The sequence below is a fragment of the Protomyctophum parallelum genome, assembly GCF_964188405.1.
Source record: "Protomyctophum parallelum genome assembly, chromosome: 5".
NCBI classification, from domain to species: domain Eukaryota; kingdom Metazoa; phylum Chordata; class Actinopteri; order Myctophiformes; family Myctophidae; genus Protomyctophum; species Protomyctophum parallelum.
The window spans coordinates 4,682,473-4,705,755 of NC_139702.1; the positions used below are offsets into that span (position 1 = coordinate 4,682,473).

Genomic DNA, 23,283 nt, shown 5'->3' on the forward strand with positions numbered 1-23,283 from the left:
TTTGTTGTGATAATCCTCTCTACTATAGAGTGTGCTGACCATATAAGGAGTTCCTCCCTGTCCCCAGTTAACCCCTGGGGGTCAAAAAACCTTAGGTTTAGTTTTTGACTCTCTATCCTGATTGGACGAAAGTTTGGGTCCCAAGGCAAGAACAAAACCTAAGGTTTTTTGAGTGAAATCACTGAATATACCTTTAATGTAGAAACCCCAAAGTGGTGACATCATCGTGACACTAGATTTGCACATAATAGGCCTAAAATGCGGATCCCAGCTTCTAGACCTCAGATGTCAACCAACGCACACGGTATCTCCAACCATCTCCAACCAACGCACACGGTATCTCCAACCATCTCCAACCAACGCACACGGTATCTCCAACCATCTCCAACCAACGCACACGGTATCTCCAACCATCTCCAACCAACGCACACGGTATCTCCAACCATCAATACCCAGTCTACAGCCAGGACCCAAGCAAGACACATGATACAGAACATATAGCCTACACAAGACCGAAGACCGAAGACTGAAGACTCAAGATCACCTCAACACATGAGTAGTCAGCCTATACGTTTTCCACACTGATGTGTAAGAAATCTATGATACCTTGGTTATCTCGTTTCTTTAATACCGGTATATATTTTATCCCACGATTTTGCAACCCATTTTTTCACCCAGTGTCAATTATCTAATGTAATCCTGGGCGCTACACTTCCTCTGCCAACCTGGGGGGGCGGGCAGCGGACTGACCTCATGCTATGCTTCCTTCTATGCATGAGGAGTCCTGAGTCCAAGCTGCTTCTTTTCACCTGACAGAGGGGGATTTCCCCGGCCGGTCGTAGCACGTGGAACACGTTTAGAGACCAGGATTACTGCATGATTTTTGTGAGGGTACCTACCCTAGGGGAATACTGGAAGACTCACCCCGGTGCGTGCCCGTTTTTCCTCCCGGAATTTTCCCCAGTGAGGGGGATAACTTTGTAATATGCTATTGGCTGTTTGTATTCTTTTTGGAAAAATATAAAAAGATACTCCTGTGGAAAAGCTATATTATATTACTTATATTGACCCTATAAACAATTTAGTATTAATTAGTATATGTAAGGTTTTGCCCCCTCAAATGGTACCTCGTCAGATAATCCCCACATTATCCTACAACAACTTCTGTGAACAGACTTCACTGTAGTAGCTTTTCATAAATTATATTTGTACTTAGGCTGTCTGCTGTCATGAAAGTTTATAGTTAGAGAAATTCAAAATCCAGCCGTCTGCTGTCCAGCCTCTCCCACCCCTCACTGGGGAAAATTCTGGGAGGAAAACAGAAACGGGGTGAGTCTTCTTGTTACCCCCTAGGGGACACGGGGAGAACATGCAGAACGAGAACATCTCGTTTCTAAGGGCAACGGTTCCAAACGGGAAGTTCACAAGAGGTACTACGCAATCCACACACGTGATGATTATTTCCGGTTGTTACATAATAACTGGTGATTATCGAATGCTGTGACACCAAGCAGCTCGTTTTTATGCAAATGCCGTTTGTGGTTGGGTCTGAGTTGGTCTATTGATTGATCATATATGACAATCCATTTAACATTAACATTTTACTTATTTATATTTTGATCATTTTGGTTTTTGGAGAGAAAAAAAAAACATTGAGTCACCGAATTGTACAGGTCACCAGTGTTGGTGTACCATTGGGTACGGAGTTGGGTCCAATGGGTTGGGTGTTTACACAGAAACACGCTACATGTCGCGTTTTATTAGTGCTATAATGTAACTATATCTGCTCATCTATCATCGATCAGCTTTATAATCCATAAATACATAATACATAATTCGTGATGAACTGCAAACGTGAATAATTAATTCATATTTCTGCACTGGAATTCATGTAGCCTATCTTCAGTTTCTTCACTAGCGTTGGCAGGTGAGTGACACATTCATTCAATAATAATGCACTTATTGTCAATGTTGTTGTTTACTGCTATACTAGAGTGGCAGCTTCTAGATTTGTTCCTATATGTCGAGCATCCCAATATTAGCCTCAATAATAACGTTTGTTATTGTTATTGCAACATATATTGTTGATGGCAGATTGATGCGTTGACAACAGTGTACAGTAGCGGCTACACACACACACACACACACACACACACACACACACACAACATAATAAACAACCCTTTCTTTCTATTATAAACTACTATTTTATTTAGGCTACTCTGAATCCGATCAGCCTTGTGGATATCATATGACAGGTTGAACTTTACACTGTTGATATAATTTACCTGAAAGGGTAATACAAGGGACAAAATGGACCCTTGTTGTGCCTGCCTGCGTGCGTGTGTGTGTGCGCGCGCGCGTGTTGGGAGGGGGGATATTATAAATGAAATCACACACTACAGTATATTTATACCATTATGCAGGAAGATTTGTACTCAGTCTTTCCATTTTATCTGGTGTATACTGTGAGCCTAGGTTCATTGTTAGCCCCTTTCGGGACCCTACATAAAGCTTTTCTGAAATTTTGATGAGTTTTATGTTGGGTCCCTGGTCATAACTATATTTTCGTATGGGAATTCCGGAACGCGGAAGTATACATGCTCTCTAAGATTGAATCTGCGCCGTGTGACGGTCTTTTTTTGCTTGAGTTATTCTGAATTCGGGAACTTTAAGTACCTATACATCCCGCTGCGAATATCTCCTGTGGCGCGGAAGCCGTTAAGTATTTTTAATCTTTGTTTGACCGATTTGGTCGCTTTATTTCTTCTTGTTTGTTTACCGTTTATTTTACCGCCTCCCGGTGTGCGGTTGGCTTGTGCGGCTACGTCCCTGCCTCTGATCTGCTCTGTCATAGCTATAGCGCCACTAGCTAGCCAGATAGGCGGTACAATGAGGTGTCAATAAACAAGGAAGGAAGAGAAGAATCAAAGCGACCAAATCAGTCAAACAAAGATTAAAAATACTTAACGGCTTCCGCGCCACAGGAGATATTCGCAGCGGCATGTATGGGTACTTATACTAAACATATTCAGAAACGCTCACACACGAAAAAATCATCACAGAGCGCAGACAGGCGCTAAACATGTTGTTTATGTTTAAGAATGGCTGCGTACCCGGTGGCATGGTAGTGGTGCAACAGGACCCAATGCACTGGGTCGAACAAATGTCAGAAACTTCAGTAGCATTGGGTTCTGCTTGGAGGGCTAGTTCATTGTGTACCTGGTATCCTTTACTTTTAATATTAGCCTACATGTATGTTATTCTTTTGATAGTAGTTGTTCTTTAGATGGATTCTAGGTTCTGTCATCCTATAGTTTACTGAGACACTTCACTGTCTCTCTGCATTCTACAGTATGTGATCCTATAGTTTACTGAGACACTACACTGTCTCTCTGCATTCTACAGTATGTGATCCTATAGTTTACTGAGACACTACACTGTCTCTCTGCATTCTACAGTATGTGATCCTATAGTTTACTGAGACACTACACTGTCTCTCTACATTCTACAGTATGTGATCCTATAGTTTACTGAGACACTACACTGTCTCTCTGCATTCTACAGTATGTGATCCTATAGTTTACTGAGACACTACACTGTCTCTCTGCATTCTACAGTATGTGATCCTATAGTTTACTGAGACACTACACTGTCTCTCTACATTCTACAGTATGTGATCCTATAGTTTACTGAGACACTACACTGTCTCTCTACATTCTACAGTATGTGATCCTATAGTTTACTGAGACACTACACTGTCTCTCTGCATTCTACAGTATGTGATCCTATAGTTTACTGAGACACTACACTGTCTCTCTACATTCTACAGTATGTGATCCTATAGTTTACTGAGACACTACACTGTCTCTGCATTCTACAGTATGTGATCCTATAGTTTACTGAGACACTACACTGTCTCTCTGCATTCTACAGTATGTGATCCTATAGTTTACTGAGACACTACACTGTCTCTCTGCATTCTACAGTATGTGATCCTATAGTTTACTGAGACACTACACTGTCTCTCTACATTCTACAGTATGTGATCCTATAGTTTACTGAGACACTACACTGTCTCTCTGCATTCTACAGTATGTGATCCTATAGTTTACTGAGACACTACACTGTCTCTCTACATTCTACAGTATGTGATCCTATAGTTTACTGAGACACTACACTGTCTCTCTGCATTCTACAGTATGTGATCCTATAGTTTACTGAGACACTACACTGTCTCTCTACATTCTACAGTATGTGATCCTATAGTTTACTGAGACACTACACTGTCTCTGCATTCTACAGTATGTGATCCTATAGTTTACTGAGACACTACACTGTCTCTCTACATTCTACAGTATGTGATCCTATAGTTTACTGAGACACTACACTGTCTCTCTGCATTCTATGATCCTATAGTTTACTGAGACACTACACTGTCTCTCTGCATTCTATGATCCTATAGTTTACTGAGACACTACACTGTCTCTCTGCATTCTATGATCCTATAGTTTACTGAGACACTACACTGTCTCTCTGTATTGTATTCTATGTGATCCTAGTTTACTTACACACACAGTCTGTCTCTCTGTATTCTATGTGTTATGTCTACTCTACACTCTGTTATAATGGTATAGTCAGATTGGTTTTGGAGATGTCTCCAGTCTAAATGTTATAATCTGGTCCTCGTCATAGTTTTGAGGATGTCTCCAGTCTAAATGTTATAATCTGGTCCTCAGATATAGTTTTGAGGATGTCTCCACTCCAGTCTAAATGTTATAATCTGGTCCTTGTCATAGCTTTGGGGATGTCTCCAGTCTAAATGTTATAATCTTGTCCTCCGATATGGTTTTGAGGATGTCTCCAGTCTAAATGTTATAATCTGGTCCTCAGATATAGTTTTGAGGATGTCTCCACTCCAGTCTAAATGTTATAATCTTGTCCTCAGACATGGTTGTGGGGATGTCTCCAGTCTAAATGTTATAATCTGGTCCTTGTCATAGTTTTGCGGATGTCTCCACTCCAGTCTAAATGTTATAATCTGGTCCTTGTCATAGTTTTGCGGATGTCTCTAGTCTAAATGTTATAATCTGGTCCTCAGACATGGTTGTGGGGATGTCTCCAGTCTAAATGTTATAATCTGGTCCTCAGACATGGTTGTGGGGATGTCTCCGGCGGCGGTGTGCCAGGTCTTCACTCTGGTGTCCATGTGCACATCCATCGCGGACCCCAACTGGATCGACGTCTCGTACAGCAACAGCAGTCAGCCTGGTGGTGGAGACAAACAGATCATCTACGGAGTGGCTTTCACCCTGCGCGCCTCCCAGAACCTCACCGACACAGGTGGCACATCGCCTTATTTTATTTTTTTATATTTTTTTATATTTTGTCCCACTCATTTTCACCCCTGGCCCTGTGTCAATTATCTAATGTGATCCTGGGCTCTACTCACCCTCCGCCAACCTAGTCTCCATATATGGGGGACATGGGGAGAGCAACGGACTTAGGGCTGTATTTTGCGTGTCTTAAGTACCAGGTCTTATTCCCTAACTTGAGTAAACTATAGACCTGGAGGCGTGATCAATGCCATTTGGCTATTCTGAGTGGCCAAAGAGCATTGATCACGCCTCCAGGTCTTTAGTTTACTCAAGTTAGGGAATAAGACCTGGTACTTAAGACACGCAAAATACAGCCTTTAGTGTCCAAGTTGCTCCTGACATGGGGGATTTTCCCTGATTGGACGTAGCGTATGGAAGGAACACGTTATTCCAACCAGTTCCAGGATTACTGCATGTTTGCATAGGGTACCTACCCTATGGGACACGGGGAGAACATGCAAACTCCACACAGAAAGGCACATGGCCTTATAATGAACTTTAAACATACAAAATAACAAAAACTATAATTGAAAAATAGACGTGTATTGTGCGTTTAAAAAAAAAGGATTGTGCTGATGACAGACAAGTGAAGTCTCCATGTTCACTATTTTAATTGAGTACAGGTTACAACATGCACACAAGTGTGCAACCAACATGTGGTTTATGGGTGCTTGTTTTAGGCTCTTATCATTCCCTATCAGGCAGACAAAGTGATTTGTTATTCTTACTTACTACTCACAAGTCACAAGGTGTTTCAATAGAGCATCCTCCCTTGATCAATTTACAATTTTACAATTTAGGCATTTAGCAGACGCTCTTAATCCAGAGCGACTTACATTAAGCAAGAACAAAAGCATGGGAATACATCACATAAAAGCATTTATCATAAAACATGCGTAAGGCCTAATAAAAAAAAACTTTGGTTTCCGGTTGCCGACCGACTCTATTAAATATGCGCGACTCATATTATTTTATTGGCATTTGGTGAAAAAATAAAAAAAATAAAAAATAAGCTCAGAATGCGACCGAGTAAGACCCAAAAGGTCTTTATTAAAATTAAAATTATCTTTGATGAGACCATTGGGACGCGCGAAGTCAAAATAAAATAAAATATCACGTGCGCAAATGTTTTGGAATGCGTCATCGCGAGGAGACGCACAACACAACAGTGACAACATACAGCATGGACCTGTGCACGGTGTCTGTGACTGTCCACTGCCCGTGCAAAGCACCGCCACAGATCATACGATTGAGTACAAAAACATTTGAAGACATAATTAAGGAGGTGAAACCGTGCCGGTGTCGGTTTAAGTCCGCAGAAGGGAGACACGACCGAGCGGATAAATGGACTATCATCTCAGCCGACATACTCTCCCCCCCCCACCCTGGAGCCTCTAGGCGCCCAGGCTGGGTGCGTGCTGGGCATGTTTGACTTTCGGTATCTATAGCCCTGAGATGCGAGGAGGAGGAAACCCATTCGGCTCATGCTTCTACCCCGTCAGAACGTTAGCTAACGTTAGCTTAGCCCCATATATGTGCTCGGAGCTACAGAATGAGCGTAGGGAGAGGAGAGGGCACATATGGGGCTAACGTTAGCTATGTTTTTGTCTTTTAATAACTAGCACTATAGCTATGTTGATGCCAGCAACACGTTCTAACTTTTTATGTCAAAACATGAATGGGCGTAGGGAGAGGAGAGGGCACATATCATATATGGGGCTAACGTTAGCTATGTTTTTGTCTTTTAATAACTAGCACTATAGCTATGTTGATGCCAGCAACACGTTCTAACTTTTTATGTCAAAACATGAGCTGGAAAGCAGAGGTTGTTTTACGTTAGGTGGGTTGTTGCTGACACCACCGTTACCTAAAACTGGATGGCCAATAAATGAAGTACACGTGATTTCACAATGTTTACAAGCATGAAAGATTCATGCCACCCCAAAACACAGGCGCAACTAAATAAAATAGGGGGCTTGCAAATGTAGTCTTAGACCTGCCATGATTCCACAGTTCAAATGAACTGAGTTGCAGGCAGGAGGAGGGGCAGCAGTTTGACGTGACTGTGCATTTCATTACTGTCAGAGCCTTCTAGTTACTGTAAGACAGTACAATTTACAATTTAGGCATTTATCAGACGCTCTTAATCCAGAGCGATTTACATTAAGCAAGAACAAAAAGCATGGGAATACATCACATAAAAATAATTTATCATGAAACATGCGTATTAAGTATTCAACCAGTGTGTGGACATTCTATTCAAAGTTTTCAAATGTTTAGCTGTAGGCATGTAGACGTAGTGTTATGTGTACTTGAACCATTCATTATTTAAAATATGGTATTTCAGGCAAATATTGAAGTTATTAAAAAAGAAGCCTATCCATCATTGCCGTAGGAAAAAAAAAAGTTTAAAAAAAATCCTCTCTACCCATCCTTCCCACGAAAAAATAAATAAAAATAAAATAAATTCCTTGCTACCCAACTTTCCCACGAAAAATAAAATAAAAAAATAAAATAAAATAAATTCCCTACCTACTCAGCCCAAAAATGACAGCCAATCGGAAACCAAAGTTTTTTTTTTTTAGGCCTAAGCTAAGAAAGTAACAGTGGCATATCTATATAATGAAGCTATACATATAAACTATACATCTATACTACTATGCTATAGTATACATATGTACTATGACGTGCTATGACTATATACAATACAATTATAGTGCTGTCTACATAACATGCTATAAGTCTGTGTCAAATGCTATCTAAGTCAACAGAAATGCTATCTAAGGGGAATATATTATGTCTAGTCTGTCCTCATCTCTATTTGAATCACAGACCTTTAGACCGTTATTGGCTGGCCATTGTGACATGTCCAGATATCATATTTATCATCATGCTTCATTACTCTTAATATAGCATTTCAAGTGAGACAGTAATGAAACAATCTCTTAGTCTGTGCATATGTCTATATAGTCAAATACATACAAAATGTACAATAGGAAACTTGCATATTACTGCATAGTATAGAAATTCCACAACAGTATCTAAAACTAGCTAAAATCCTTGAAGAAATGTTCTTATTATGAGAGTGTTGGATAGTGTCCAATAAACAGTGCTCTTTAAAAACAGTGAAAATGGCAGATCTTCAAGCTCACAGCACATTGTAAAGCCTTTGTAAAGCCTTCCTGCTCCTCGTACAGTGAGGACGCTTCGCTTCGCTGCTCTCGCCTATGCTTGCATTCCTCAACTGATATCGCTGTTTTATTTTATTTTTTTATCTCTACAAATGGATCCTAGATACTTGTAAACCGATGGGACTGTTTTTGTTCTTTAGATAGAAGTTTTTGCCTACTTCAAAATACCCTTTTTTACCTTCTGTGACTGGGTACGTGGCACATAGCTAGCTACATTGCTAACTAGCTCTGGACATTTGGCTAATAGCCAGCCATGCCCCCAACAATCTCCTCAGAGGATTTTCAGAAGCTGCTTCAAAAGATTGCCTTGTTGGAAACGGAATTACACCTATTAAAAGTGAACCTGGGAGTAAAACACGGGAAGGAAAATCTCACGCAGAATGACGCATCCGTCTGGTTTACTCGCGGCACAAGGCCAAAGGAAAAAACTGTGAGTAACGGGCAGGCGGTGAGAACCCCACCACCTGCAATAACATTAACACCAACTATCTCTACAGTGATTTCTAACAGAGATAACATGATAGGACGGCTAAGTGGGAGGACTCGGAGCCCTGATAAGACCAGGCCTGGGCCCCCAGCCCGACCCAAAACCACCCCTCCGCAGTGGAAAAATGCGAAAGGAAAATCAAAATACACACCTCCCCAAAGTGAGAATTTACGGCTTACCAATAGGTTTAACCCACTGCTGAATGTTGCTGACTCTAATGGAGAGCAAATGATTGATTGTCTGATTGTCGGCGACCAGGCTGTAAAATATGTTAAAAGCAACAAAAAGCGAAAAGCTACAGTATTATGCTTTCCCAATGACACTATCTCTGATATGGTGGAGAGAATCGACAAGATTATTGAGGCACACCCCATGGTAAAAACGCTGATATTGCACATCGGTGCACGTGATGCAGAAAAACGAGAAGAAGGCAACCTAAAAAAGGATTTCAAAGCCCTACTGTTCACTCTGAGTGAACATGGTGATATTGACTTCTGGATTTCCGGGCCTCTACCTCCGATGGCAGGGTGTGAGCGTTTTAGTAGGCTGTTTGCATTCAACGAATGGCTCTCAAAGACATGCACAGAAGAAACACCCTTGCAAAAATCATTCAATTTTATTGACAATTTCAATTTTTTCTGGGACAGAAGGCATCTTTTTGTAGACGCAACACACTTAAACAAGTTGGGTGTTAAATTATTTTTCACCAACCTCTTTCATAACATGGAGCGTGGAGCCACAGCGCCCCCTGGTGGAGAGAAACGCACAGAGCGTGGAGCCACAGCGCCCCCTGGTGGAGACACAGCGCCTCCTGGTGGAGAAAAACTCACAGAGCGTGAAGTCACAGCGCCCCCTGGAGGAGAAAAGATCACAGCGCATGCCACAGCGCCCCCTGGTGGAGAAAAGATCACAGCGCATGAAGCCACAGCGCCCCCTGGAGGAGAAAAGATCACAGCGCATGCCACAGCGCCCCCTGGTGGAGAAAAGATCACAGCGCATGAAGCCACAGCGCCCCCTGGTGGAGAAAAGATCACAGCGCATGCCACAGCGCCCCCTGGTGGAGAAAAGATCACAGCGCATGAAGCCACAGCGCCCCCTGGAGGAGAAAAGATCACAGCGCATGAAGCCACAGCGCCCCCTGGAGGAGAAAAGATCACAGCGCATGAAGCCACAGCGCCCCCTGGAGGAGAAAAGATCACAGCGCATGCCACAGCGCCCCCTGGTGGAGAAAAGATCACAGCGCATGAAGCCACAGCGCCCCCTGGAGGAGAAAAGATCACAGCGCATGAAGCCACAGCGCCCCCTGGAGGAGAAAAGATCACAGCGCATGCCACAGCGTCCCCTGGAGGAGAAAAGATCACAGCGCATGAAGCCACAGCGTCCCCTGGAGGAGAAAAGATCACAGCGCATGAAGCCACAGCGTCCCCTGGTGAAGAAAAGATCACAGCGCATGAAGCCACAGCGTCCCCTGATAGAGAAAAGATCACAGCGCATGAAGCCACAGCGTCCCCTGGTAGAGAAGAAATCTCAGAGCATAAAGTCACAGCGTCCCCTGGTGGAGAAGATATCTCAGAGCATAAAGTCACAGCGTCCCCTGGTGGAGAAAAAACCACAGAGCATGAAGAAATCTCAGAATCACAGCTTCCCCTGGTGGAGAAAAGACCACAGCGCAGGAAGCCTCAGCATCCCCTGGTGAAGAAAAGACCACTGCGCTCGAAGCCACAGTGTCCCCCGGTGGAGAGAAGATTACTGCGCTTGAAGCCACATCGTCTCCTGGTGGAGAAGAAATCTCAGAGCATGAAGCATCCCCTGGTGGAGAAGAAATCGCATGAAGCTACAGCGTCCCCTGGTGGAGTAAAAATCTCAAAGCATGAAGTCACAGCGCCCCCTGGTGGAGAAAAGATCACAGACCATGAAGCCACAACATCCATCGGAGAAAAATTGGAAGTAGTTCGACAGGCGATGGAAGCACTGTTGATGAGGCCCCTCACCAAGGAAGAAGCTCAACGGTCGATTGAATCTTTGTTGCTGAATCAAAGTGATGATGATGACTGTGTGACTGATGAAGAATTTCTAACACCCTCACCAGTACATCTCTCTTTCACCCCGGACATGGTGGAACGGATGAACATTGGATTAAAGTCGACCCCCCATACCAGACGTTGCCTCCAACTGTCACCAAACCCAGCTACCGATTTTCAGATTTCTGATTATCAATTTACATTTGACAACTGATATGAACAGGGTCCATTATGCGCAGCAACAATCATGTATGGACCCCATGCTTCTAGAAAGCCTGGTGTTTCAATCACTGTACAGGTTGAGGTGCACAACATTCCTACTGTTATTTCAAATAGATTGTCCAACACAAGGAGTGGTCTGAAGAGAGAATGCTGTTTGGTTAATGTACCTCTCAGGCATCACAGCCCCCAAAAATGTGATAACAAGCTTAATCTTGCCTTGTTTAACATCAGGTCACTAACAAATAAATCCTCCTCTGTAAAAGATATAATCTGTAAAGAGAAGCTAGATATAATCTTTCTAACAGAGACATGGCTGGGCTCAGATGGAGCTGTTCTCCTAGCGCCAGCCTGTCCCGCAAACTACAGTTTCATTCACTCTGTTCGCGAGGCTAAGAAAGGAGGTGGACTGGCAATAATTTTTTCAGACACGTTAAAATTCAAGGCTCTGACCCTTGGCAGCTTTACATCCTTTGAATACCAGGCCACTATACTACATGGTGCCTCCATGCCAATGATTAGCATTTATCGCCCGCCAAAATGCAGTAAAGCTATATTTCTAACAGAAATATCAGAACTTCTATCTATCTGCTCCACTAACTATGACAGAACTCTTATCTCAGGTGATCTTAATCTTCACCTGGATGATGCTACAGATGCTATGGCTATGGGTTTCCTAGAGTTATTGCACTCCTTTGATTTTATCCAACATGTTGTTGGGCCTACACATAAACATGGGCACACTCTGGACCTGGTGATTTCTAGAGGGCTGAACATCACTGTGGAAAGGACTATTGAAAGGCCCGAGCTGTCAGACCACTTTCTGCTGTGTTTTAATATGACTGTCTCTGATCTAGAGAAAAACATCACTGAATATACCATAAAAAAGCGTTTTTTTAGCTCTTCTGCTGCCAACGAGTTCTCTCGTCACCTGGGTCCCCCAATGCCCGATACCCCCCCAGTGAATGATATGGTTCAAATTTTTAATCTTAAACTAGAGTCAGCTCTTGATATAGTGGCTCCCTTGAAAACAAAAAAGAAACATAATACCAGAGTAACACCCTGGATAAATGAGCTTTCACGCTCACTGAAGCAAGAATGTCGAAGAGCTGAGCGAGCTTGGAGAAAAAACAAACTCACCATCCACCTAGAGATTCTTAAAAAGTCAACAGTCGCCTATAACAAAGCCTTGCGTTTAGCAAGGCAGGCATATTTTTCTGGCATTATTAACGAGAACAAGAAAAATGCTAGAGTCCTATTCTCTACCATTGATCGACTTTTAAACCCCCCCCAGTCCTACAAGCAGTCATTCCCGGCCTCTAAAGCTAAGTGTAATGAGTTTGCATGCTTTTTTGACAACAAAATTTCAAACATTAGAGCCGATATTATGAATGGTGCTGCTGCTAGCGCAAACCGTCAAACAGCAGCAAATGGTCCCAGGGTAGATCTCTCCAGGGGGAGCCTATCATCGTTCTGCGAAATTGAGGAAGACGAACTCCGCAAAACTATATCACAGATGACATCATCCTCCTGTTCATTAGATACAATTCCCACCAACTTTCTCAAAGAAGTCTTAGACAGTGTGATTGGAGATATCCTAAAAATTGTAAACAGCTCTCTACAATCAGGCGTCTTCCCAGACTCACTGAAGACTGCTGTAGTTAAGCCCCTTCTCAAGAAACACAATCTTGATCCCTCTGTTTTGGGTAACTATCGACCCATTTCAAATCTACCCTTTCTGGGCAAGGTTTTAGAAAAATGTATCTTTCATCAATTGGATGTGTTTCTACAGAACAATAATGTACACAACAAATTCCAATCTGGCTTTAGGAAAGGCCACAGCACAGAAACAGCACTTGTAAAAGTAATGAATGATCTGAGGGTGTCTGCTGACAAGAAACATGTATCCGTTCTCTTACTTCTAGATTTAACGGCTGCATTTGACACGATTGATCACTCAATTTTAATACAGCGTCTGGAGCACTGGATAGGCCTGTCTGGTACGGCCCTGTCCTGGTTTTCCTCCTACCTATCAAACAGAAGTTACTTTGTCAATCTAGCCGAGTTTGACTCAGACAAACACGACATCAGTTCTGGTATTCCACAGGGCTCGATTCTTGGCCCTCTGCTTTTCTCCTTGTACATACTGCCACTGGGCGAACTCATTGCCAATCACGGAGTCAATTTTCATTTCTATGCTGATGATACCCAATTATATCTATCTGTGGCTCCAGATGATCCCTGTGCTTTAGACCCGCTGCTTACCTGTCTGTCTAGCATCAAATGTTGGATGAGTGAGAACTTTCTCAAGCTAAATGAGGACAAGACAGAAGTTCTCATAATCGGCTCTAGTGAGCAGAAAGAATCAATATTAAGCAGACTTGGCAACCTGACTGTAGACAGTAACAGTACAGTAAAGAACCTGGGGGTTATTATTGATTCCGAATTGAATTTTAATTCACACATTAATCATGTTACCAAGATTGCCTTTTTTCACCTTAGAAATATTGCACGAATCAGAGCCTATGTGTCCTTGGACGATGCAAAAACGCTAATCCACGCCTTTGTTTTCTCTCGGCTTGATTACTGCAATGCACTTTTTTCAGGACTGCCTAAGAAAACAACTGACAGATTACAACTTGTCCAAAATGCAGCAGCCAGAGTTTTAACTAGAACTAAGATGAGAGAACATATTACTCCAGTTTTGGCATCACTGCACTGGCTTCCGGTTGTTTTTAGGATTGATTTTAAAATTCTTTTACTTGTCTATAAAGCCCTCAATGGTCTCGCACCTTCCTACCTACATGACTGCTTGCCTAAATATGTCCCAAACCGCTCGCTAAGGTCTTCCACTGCTGGCCTGCTCGCTTTGCCTAAAAAAATGGCAACTAAAAAATACGGGGAAGCAGCTTTTTGCTTCTACGGGCCATCGGCATGGAACAAGCTCCCTCTGTACCTTCGTCAGGCAGCCTCTGTAGACATTTTTAAAGCTCAGCTCAAGACCCACTTCTACAACATTGCCTTTAAGTGATCTTATATTTTGTGTTATTCATGTCCTCACTGTATTGCATTACTGCTTGTTTTTTAATGTCGTTGCCTTGCTTTTCTTTTATGCTTTGCTTTTATTTTATTCTCCATTGTTCTGTAAAGCACTTTGAGCTGCATTTGATGTCATGAAAGGTGCTATACAAATAAAGTTTTATTATTATTATTATTATTGTTGTTGTGAGCTTGTCGGTCATGTATTCTTCCAAGCTATTTGAATCTTGCCCCATATAACAATATAAAAAAGGTGGTCCATCATTGGTTTTCAAAGTGTGGTTCGGGGACCCCCAGGGGTCTTTGAGGATTTGACCCGGAAGAGGATCTGTTCACTTCTGATTTTACCAGGAAGTAGTCATAGAGACCCCAAACATCTCCCTAACCCCCTATTTATGGTTCTGAGGATTCTAATGCTAAAGACCGGAAATAAATCCCGCCACTGTAAGTGGGTCAAATTGCAACGTATTCCCCACTATATTCATTAATTTGTCCCTACCTCCCGAACACAAGGTTGTACAGACTTGGCGAGCTGCAGACACACAGTAAAAGTTCTAATACATTTTTGGTTATTTTATTTAATCTCTCAAGAACAGATTCTGTGCTGCGCTTCCGAACAAACAGCAGATGGTGCTGTTTTTTCTTTTTGCCGATGGGTTCCCAGATTGTTTTTTTATTTAGTTTTCATCAGGGGAAATTAAATGCAAAGTTTTCTTTTCCTTTCCTTTTTCCAACAGGCGACGGCAACTTCCTTTTCCCTCTCAATAAAAGCTCTCGTAGCCTGTAGCTTTTATTATTCCTGTCTGTCGACTACAAAACAATACTACAACATGACGTAACGATAATCATCCGCTCCCGCCCGGATCATATACCAAAATGAAATGGTGCCCAGGCTAATCTGTCTGTCTGTCTGTCTGTCTGTCTGTCTGTCTGTCACAGCTCCTCTAGGCGGGCTGAATGGGTGGGGCATGTGGCTCCTGTACGCGCTGGCGGCTCTCTGCTACACCACCGTCCTGCTTAGCTCCTCCTCCCTGCTGTTGGACTTCCTGGGCGGGGCCTCCTCCCGGCCACGCCTACTGGGGACGCTCTACGTCATCACAGGTAAGGAAACCCCTCCCTCCATCTGACCACCTACTGTACATCACTGCTAGGGTTGGGATCCCACATTGAAGAACCAGGAACCGGTTCCATCACTTTTTGTAACCATTTGTGGAACCGGTTTATCACTCTGTCAGAGCTGGTCAACATGTCATCATTTATTTCGTACCTTTCCAACGGACACCGTCTATTGGAAAGTGATGAGTTGAAGGGCCAGCTGTGCCAGGGGTTGTGTAATCTAGAGAAAGGTGAAGAGTGTGTCTGAAGGTTGAGAGATTGGTGTGTTCTCTCCTGGCCCAGAGTAGAGCAGCGCTCTATAGCTTCTGCATTGGACTTGTTTACTTGTTGTGTGTTGTTGCATTTCACTCTTGTATAATGTCACAACCGTTGTGATAACGAACCGATCATACTGTATGTTGTAACACAGGATATGTGGACACACACAAGGCCTTATCTCCATGGACACAGACCTGTCAATAGGCATCATGGGCCTCAGGGGGGATGGCAAGTCTTTGTGATAGGAACTTAGAATAGCTTAAGTTAGTTTAGATGTTTTTATTATCCACAAGGGAAAATCGTTTAGCTCGGGTCAACGCATACACCCTCAAGAGGTAAAGATCTATATGGGCTCAAGGTTCAAGGTTGTACTTTAATATCTTGTACTAATATATATATATATATATATATATATATATATTAGTACAAGATATTAAAGGGCTGTCAATCGATTAAAATATTTAATCTGATTAATCGCATGATTGTCCATAGTTAACTGTGATTAATCGCAAATTAATCGCATATTTTTTATCCGTTCTAAATATACCTTAAATCAGTGGTTTTCAATATTTTTCATATCAAGGTCCATTATTTATTCTGCATTTGAGCCACGGAACACCATTTGATGACATTTAGCCTTCCAGACCCAAACTAAAGAACTGTATTGATGTTGGCCAATGGTACCATTACTAGAGATAACAGGCCATGTTGATCAAAATAACATGTTTTCTAAGTTTTCTAATTGTGTAGACTTAAATTAACTTAAGTAATGCAGCTGTTTAACAATTATTCAACTCTTCAGTGTAAAATTGCCATGCGTCTCTCAACCATTCTGTCAAACTTCACAGTGCGTTAATCGCGCGTCAAAAAAAATAGTGCCGTTAAAAGGATTGTGAGTTAACTAGTTAATAGTGCGTTAACTTTGACAGCCCTATATATATATATATAGTTATTTTGGTTTGGCTTCCTTCAGACAATGCAGCATCAAGATTGAAGAGCATAATCAAATCAAATGTACATGTGCATATAGTCTAGTCCTATTGTATACAACATCATCAAATCAAATGTACATTTGCAAGTACTTCTTGGTATATTGTGTATACCAGCATATGTATATATATTTTTTCCCCCAGTGGCTGCTACCTACCTTAGTGCAAACAGCTTGTCACAGTGTATTCTATTTATGTGCAATAGATTATTTATGTTCAACTTCACAGTGTATTCTATGTACATCCATTTGGTTACCACCTGGAACCCAAGAACCACTGTACTAATGCTGTCTATCTCCTCTGCCCTGTCTCTCTCCTCTGCCCTGTCTATCTCCTCTGCCCTGTCTGTCTCCTCTGCCCTGTCTCTCTCCTCTGCCCTGTCTATCTCCTCTGCCCTGTCTCTCTCCTCTGCCCTGTCTCTCTCCTCTGCCCTGTCTCTCTCCTCTGCCCTGTCTCTCTCCTCTGCCCTGTCTCTCTCCTCTGCCCTGTCTATCTCCTCTGCCCTGTCTCTCTCCTCTGCCCTGTCTATCTCCTCTGCCCTGTCTCTCTCCTCTGCCCTGTCTCTCTCCTCTGCCCTGTCTATCTCCTCTGCCCTGTCTATCTCTCTCCTCTGCCCTGTCTCTCTCCTCTGCCCTGTCTCTCTCCTCTGCCCTGTCTGTCTCCTCTGCCCTGTCTCTCTCCTCTGCCCTGTCTCTCTCCTCTGCCCTGTCTCTCTCCTCTGCCCTGTCTCTCTCCTCTGCCCTGTCTATCTCCTCTGCCCTGTCTCTCTCCTCTGCCCTGTCTCTCTCCTCTGCCCTGTCTATCTCCTCTGCCCTGTCTCTCTCCTCTGCCCTGTCTATCTCCTCTGCCCTGTCTCTCTCCTCTGCCCTGTCTATCTCCTCTGCCCTGTCTCTCTCCTCTGCCCTGTCTCTCTCCTCTGCCCTGTCTCTCTCCTCTGCCCTGTCTATCTCCTCTGCCCTGTCTCTCTCCTCTGCCCTGTCTCTCTCCTCTGCCCTGTCTCTCTCCTCTGCCCTGTCTCTCTCCTCTGCCCTGTCTATCTCCTCTGCCCTGTCTCTCTCCTCTGCCCTGTCTCTCTCCTCTGCCCTGTCTCTCTCCTCTGCCCTGTCTATCTCCTCTGCCCTGTCTCTCTCCTCTGCCCTGTCTCTCTCCTCTGCCCTGTCTCTCTCCTCTGCCCTGTCTATCTCCTCTGCCCTGTCTATCTCTCTCCTCTGCCCTGTCTATCTCCTCTGCCCTGTCTCTCTCCTCTGCCCTGTCTCTCTCCTCTGCCCTGTCTCTCTCCTCTGCCCTGTCTCTCTCCTCTGCCCTGTCTATCTCCTCTGCCCTGTCTATCTCTCTCCTCTGCCCTGTCTCTCTCCTCTGCCCTGTCTATCTCCTCTGCCCTGTCTCTCTCCTCTGCCCTGTCTATCTCTCTCCTCTGCCCTGTCTCTCTCCTCTGCCCTGTCTCTCTCCTCTGCCCTGTCTCTCTCCTCTGCCCTGTCTCTCTCCTCTGCCCTGTCTATCTCCTCTGCCCTGTCTATCTCTCTCCTCTGCCCTGTCTCTCTCCTCTGCCCTGTCTCTCTCCTCTGCCCTGTCTGTCTCCTCTGCCCTGTCTCTCTCCTCTGCCCTGTCTGTCTCCTCTGCCCTGTCTCTCTCCTCTGCCCTGTCTGTCTCCTCTGCCCTGTCTGTCTCCTCTGCCCTGTCTATCTCCTCTGCCCTGTCTGTCTCCTCTGCCCTGTCTGTCTCCTCTGCCCTGTCTGTCTCCTCTGCCCTGTCTATCTCCTCTGCCCTGTCTCTCTCCTCTGCCCTGTCTCTCTCCTCTGCCCTGTCTATCTCCTCTGCCTGTCTGTCTCCTCTGCCCTGTCTCTCTCCTCTGCCCTGTCTCTCTCCTCTGCCCTGTCTATCTCCTCTGCCCTGTCTGTCTCTCTCCTCTGCCCTGTCTATCTCCTCTGCCCTGTCTCTCTCCTCTGCCCTGTCTCTCTCCTCTGCCCTGTCTATCTCCTCTGCCCTGTCTCTCTCCTCTGCCCTGTCTATCTCCTCTGCCCTGTCTCTCTCCTCTGCCCTGTCTCTCTCCTCTGCCCTGTCTCTCTCCTCTGCCCTGTCTCTCTCCTCTGCCCTGTCTATCTCCTCTGCCCTGTCTATCTCTCTCCTCTGCCCTGTCTATCTCCTCTGCCCTGTCTCTCTCCTCTGCCCTGTCTCTCTCCTCTGCCCTGTCTCTCTCCTCTGCCCTGTCTCTCTCCTCTGCCCTGTCTCTCTCCTCTGCCCTGTCTCTCTCCTCTGCCCTGTCTCTCTCCTCTGCCCTGTCTCTCTCCTCTGCCCTGTCTATCTCTCTCCTCTGCCCTGTCTATCTCCTCTGCCCTGTCTCTCTCCTCTGCCCTGTCTCTCTCCTCTGCCCTGTCTATCTCCTCTGCCCTGTCTATCTCTCTCCTCTGCCCTGTCTCTCTCCTCTGCCCTGTCTATCTCCTCTGCCCTGTCTATCTCTCTCCTCTGCCCTGTCTCTCTCCTCTGCCCTGTCTATCTCTCTCCTCTGCCCTGTCTATCTCCTCTGCCCTGTCTCTCTCCTCTGCCCTGTCTCTCTCCTCTGCCCTGTCTATCTCCTCTGCCCTGTCTATCTCTCTCCTCTGCCCTGTCTCTCTCCTCTGCCCTGTCTCTCTCCTCTGCCCTGTCTATCTCCTCTGCCCTGTCTCTCTCCTCTGCCCTGTCTATCTCTCTCCTCTGCCCTGTCTATCTCTCTCCTCTGCCCTGTCTCTCTCCTCTGCCCTGTCTATCTCTCTCCTCTGCCCTGTCTATCTCCTCTGCCCTGTCTATCTCTCTCCTCTGCCCTGTCTATCTCCTCTGCCCTGTCTCTCTCCTCTGCCCTGTCTCTCTCCTCTGCCCTGTCTCTCTCCTCTGCCCTGTCTCTCTCCTCTGCCCTGTCTATCTCTCTCCTCTGCCCTGTCTATCTCCTCTGCCCTGTCTCTCTCCTCTGCCCTGTCTGTCTCCTCTGCCCTGTCTCTCTCCTCTGCCCTGTCTCTCTCCTCTGCCCTGTCTATCTCCTCTGCCCTGTCTCTCTCCTCTGCCCTGTCTCTCTCCTCTGCCCTGTCTATCTCCTCTGCCCTGTCTCTCTCCTCTGCCCTGTCTCTCTCCTCTGCCCTGTCTGTCTCCTCTGCCCTGTCTATCTCCTCTGCCCTGTCTATCTCTCTCCTCTGCCCTGTCTCTCTCCTCTGCCCTGTCTGTCTCCTCTGCCCTGTCTCTCTCCTCTGCCCTGTCTCTCTCCTCTGCCCTGTCTCTCTCCTCTGCCCTGTCTCTCTCCTCTGCCCTGTCTATCTCTCTCCTCTGCCCTGTCTGTCTCCTCTGCCCTGTCTGTCTCCTCTGCCCTGTCTCTCTCCTCTGCCCTGTCTATCTCCTCTGCCCTGTCTGTCTCCTCTGCCCTGTCTGTCTCCTCTGCCCTGTCTATCTCTTTGCCCTGTCTCTCTCCTCTGCCCTGTCTATCTCCTCTGCCCTGTCTATCTCCTCTGCCCTGTCTGTCTCCTCTGCCCTGTCTATCTCCCCTGCCCTGTCTCTCTCCTCTGCCCTATCTCTCTCCTCTGCCCTGTCTCTCTCCTCTGCCCTGTCTGTCTCCTCTGCCCTGTCTATCTCCTCTGCCCTGTCTCTCTCCTCTGCCCTGTCTCTCTCCTCTGCCCTGTCTCTCTCCTCTGCCCTGTCTCTCTCCTCTGCCCTGTCTCTCTCCTCTGCCCTGTCTATCTCCTCTGCCCTGTCTCTCTCCTCTGCCCTGTCTCTCTCCTCTGCCCTGTCTATCTCCTCTGCCCTGTCTCTCTCCTCCATGCAGCGGCTGTCATCGTGTCTGTACTGGCCGTGTGTGTGGCCTGCCTGTACGTCATCCGTCACAACCTCCACCAGGGGGCATCAGCGAGGCGCTGGGGGTCACTGTCAACTATAGGTAGACCTTATATCCGCAGTTATTTGTGATAATCACAGTTATTTTTGCATAAGCGAATCACAGTTATTTTTGCATAAGCGTTTCCATGTTGAAACATCATGTGCTTTAGAATATCTTCCCAAAATTAGCGGGAAATAGCACATAGAGCTTGCGTGTCGCCTATTTCCACTAAGACCCCACGCTGTAGAGGGGCTGAACCATCTCAAACACTCGCCACTCTATAATCCTAAAATGTCCCTTATGGTCCTGACAGCGACGGGAGCGGTTTGGTTGGTTCTGCCGGCGGTGCGGATCAGCCCGGGGGACAGTTTCTGGATCTGCTTCACGGGGCTGCTCTTCTCCTGCCTGGCCGTGGTCATTCACGTCACCCCCTCCTCCTCCTCCGCCTCGGACCCGCGACACCAGGAGGACACGGAGCCCCTCGTCATCCATGGGGAGGAAGGAGGTGGACCGGGGGACATCTGAGTCTCTGGGAGGAGCACTTCACCAGGGTCGAGATCCTGAGGGACCTGGGGGAGCCGGATCCGTACGTGACTGACTGAGGAACCAGGAATCGCATTCCATTCCATCACATTTTGGGATCGTTTCCGGAGCCAGGTTTTTATCAAGCTGGACAATTAAGTCCAATGTCAGTGATTCTCTGACTTATTAATTTCAAGAACCACCAATAACTGAGTGTACTAATGTAACCAAATATGTGTATTTGGTTATTAATATCTCATAGTTCTGGGGTTCTGTCCTTTTGTGCTCAAAAAAGTTTGAGCACCACTTATCAGTGGTTGTGAGCACCACTTATCAGTGGTGCTCACAACGTGTCACGATGCGACGCGTTGTTGTGAGCTTGTAGATCTGCTTTTTTTTAAAACATTTGTTTATACTTTACGTATACATTACTTTGTATTATATTGTGGTACGGTATTGCTACTTTTACTTAAGAAAAATATCTCCTGCAACAGTGTTTTGATTCATGTATGCATGGCTTTAACTTTCTGTTTTTACAGTGTTGTTGTTGACCTTGCCCGAGTTGTCTCACAGGTCTGAGGTTAATTGTACAAATTATTACAGGAACAAAATTGCACGTTTTGTTTGTTCCATGTTTCAATGGAACCTCTTGAAAAACATTAACATATTTGTTTCCATGTCAAGGACCCCAGAATGAATGTATTTGGCCGCAGCAGACCCCATTCTGAAAATGATTTGTGCCAGGGACCTCCATACAAGATTTGTGTTAAGATATTTAGAGAATATCCACAACTTTTCACATTTTCTCAAAGATATTTTAACTGATTGTGGTGCTATATTAACTCATATTGTTGGGGACCCCCTCATGGACCCTGCTTTGAGAACCACTACATTTGATGAAGTGAGTGTCTGTCTCTTTCTTTTATTAATATTGCACTGATACGGTCAACCATGTGGTTGATGATTTTATTAATTCATGTGTTTTCTTCTATGTACGGTATTTAGTATTTATTATTATTTTCATGGTCTGCTGGTGGACATAACATGAAGCTTGTGGAGTTATCTTTCTGTTTAGTCGCATCCTTCAGAAACAGCTGGTTGTCTCCAGTGTCTAAAATATTTTCTGGGCAAAATTATGTTTTTTGACGTTTACTTTTATGAATATGGTTAAGCATTGTAAACCCTATTTCTAAATAGGCTAAAGGCTATCTATACACGTCTGCATGTTTTAATAGTGTGTCTGCACATGCACTCAAATGCGCATGCATGTGCGCGCGCACATGTCTTATGGGGCGCAGGTTGATATGAGCTCTAAACCTTTGATTAGGCAGTGGTCTGATATAGACCTGATCGGTCATTAACCCATTCTGACCGGGCACCCATTTTGGTGTCAGCATCATGTTATGCTTTAGCTATTGAAAAATAGCAGATCTACAAGCTCATATCGCGCCACCGAGTGGCGCGATACGAGCTTGTAGGTCTGCTTTTTTTTTTTTAATCGAAGAACGACTGACATTTCTAGAATCTGATCTCAGGTCAGAATGGGTTCATCAGACCACAGTGTGTGTCCGGCGGAAACCTTGTATGAATCTGATCTCAGGTCAGAATGGGTTAACCCATTCTGAACGGGCACCCATTTTGGTGTCAGCATCATGTTATGCTTTAGCTATTGAAAAATAGCAGATCTACAAGCTCATATCGCGCCACCGAGTGGCGCGATACGAGCTTGTAGGTCTGCTATTTTTGAAAAAATCGAAGAACGACTGACATTTCTAGAATCTGATCTCAGGTCAGAATGGGTTAATCAGACCAGTGTGTGTCCGGCGGAAACCTCGTATGAATCTGATCTCAGGTCAGAATGGGTTAACTAGAAATAACACCACTGAATTCAGCGATTGACCAATCAGAATCAAGCATTCAACCAAGCTGTGTAATACATTGTCATTGTAGGGCAGACAACTTGAATGTCCAAATCCGTTATACTTAAAACCCACACACACACTTAACCACTTTAAACCTGCACTAGAAGCTTGCTTTGTGAGATGGTAGATCAGCAAAAATAAAAGGCATTCTTTTATGAAAAAAAGAGGAAGATGAGGATGGTGAAGATACAGTGAAGATACTGTATATCCACACTGTCATATTTTACATTATGACATGTGATTTAAAGTAGTAGTAGTGCAAACTGCAAAACATTCAATACATTTAAATGGGACTCACTGCAGTCA

General features: G+C 44.8%; 1 protein-coding gene across 1 annotated transcript; it reads left to right on the forward strand.

The window, feature by feature from the left end:
* Positions 1–1,591: 1,591 nt before the first annotated feature.
* LOC310859574 (uncharacterized protein) lies at positions 1,592–21,329 on the forward strand. Its single transcript, XM_083766192.1, has 5 exons — positions 1,592–1,927; positions 5,152–5,343; positions 15,275–15,436; positions 20,483–20,593; positions 20,847–21,329. Exons 2-5 carry the CDS (start codon positions 5,154–5,156, stop codon positions 21,056–21,058), a joined length of 675 nt encoding a protein of 224 aa, XP_083622318.1. The 5' UTR covers positions 1,592–1,927; positions 5,152–5,153; the 3' UTR covers positions 21,059–21,329.
* The last annotated feature ends 1,954 nt before the right edge of the window (positions 21,330–23,283 follow it).

Bases quoted from the DNA above. Each gene is read 5' to 3' on its own strand.
- LOC310859574 (XM_083766192.1), top strand. From the start codon at position 5,154: ATGGTTGTGGGGATGTCTCCGGCGGCGGTGTGCCAGGTCTTCACTCTG. The intron at 15,437-20,482 runs GTAAGGAAACCC...TCCTCCATGCAG, and splicing joins GACGCTCTACGTCATCACAG to CGGCTGTCATCGTGTCTGTA. The intron at 20,594-20,846 runs GTAGACCTTATA...TGGTCCTGACAG, and splicing joins GGGGTCACTGTCAACTATAG to CGACGGGAGCGGTTTGGTTG.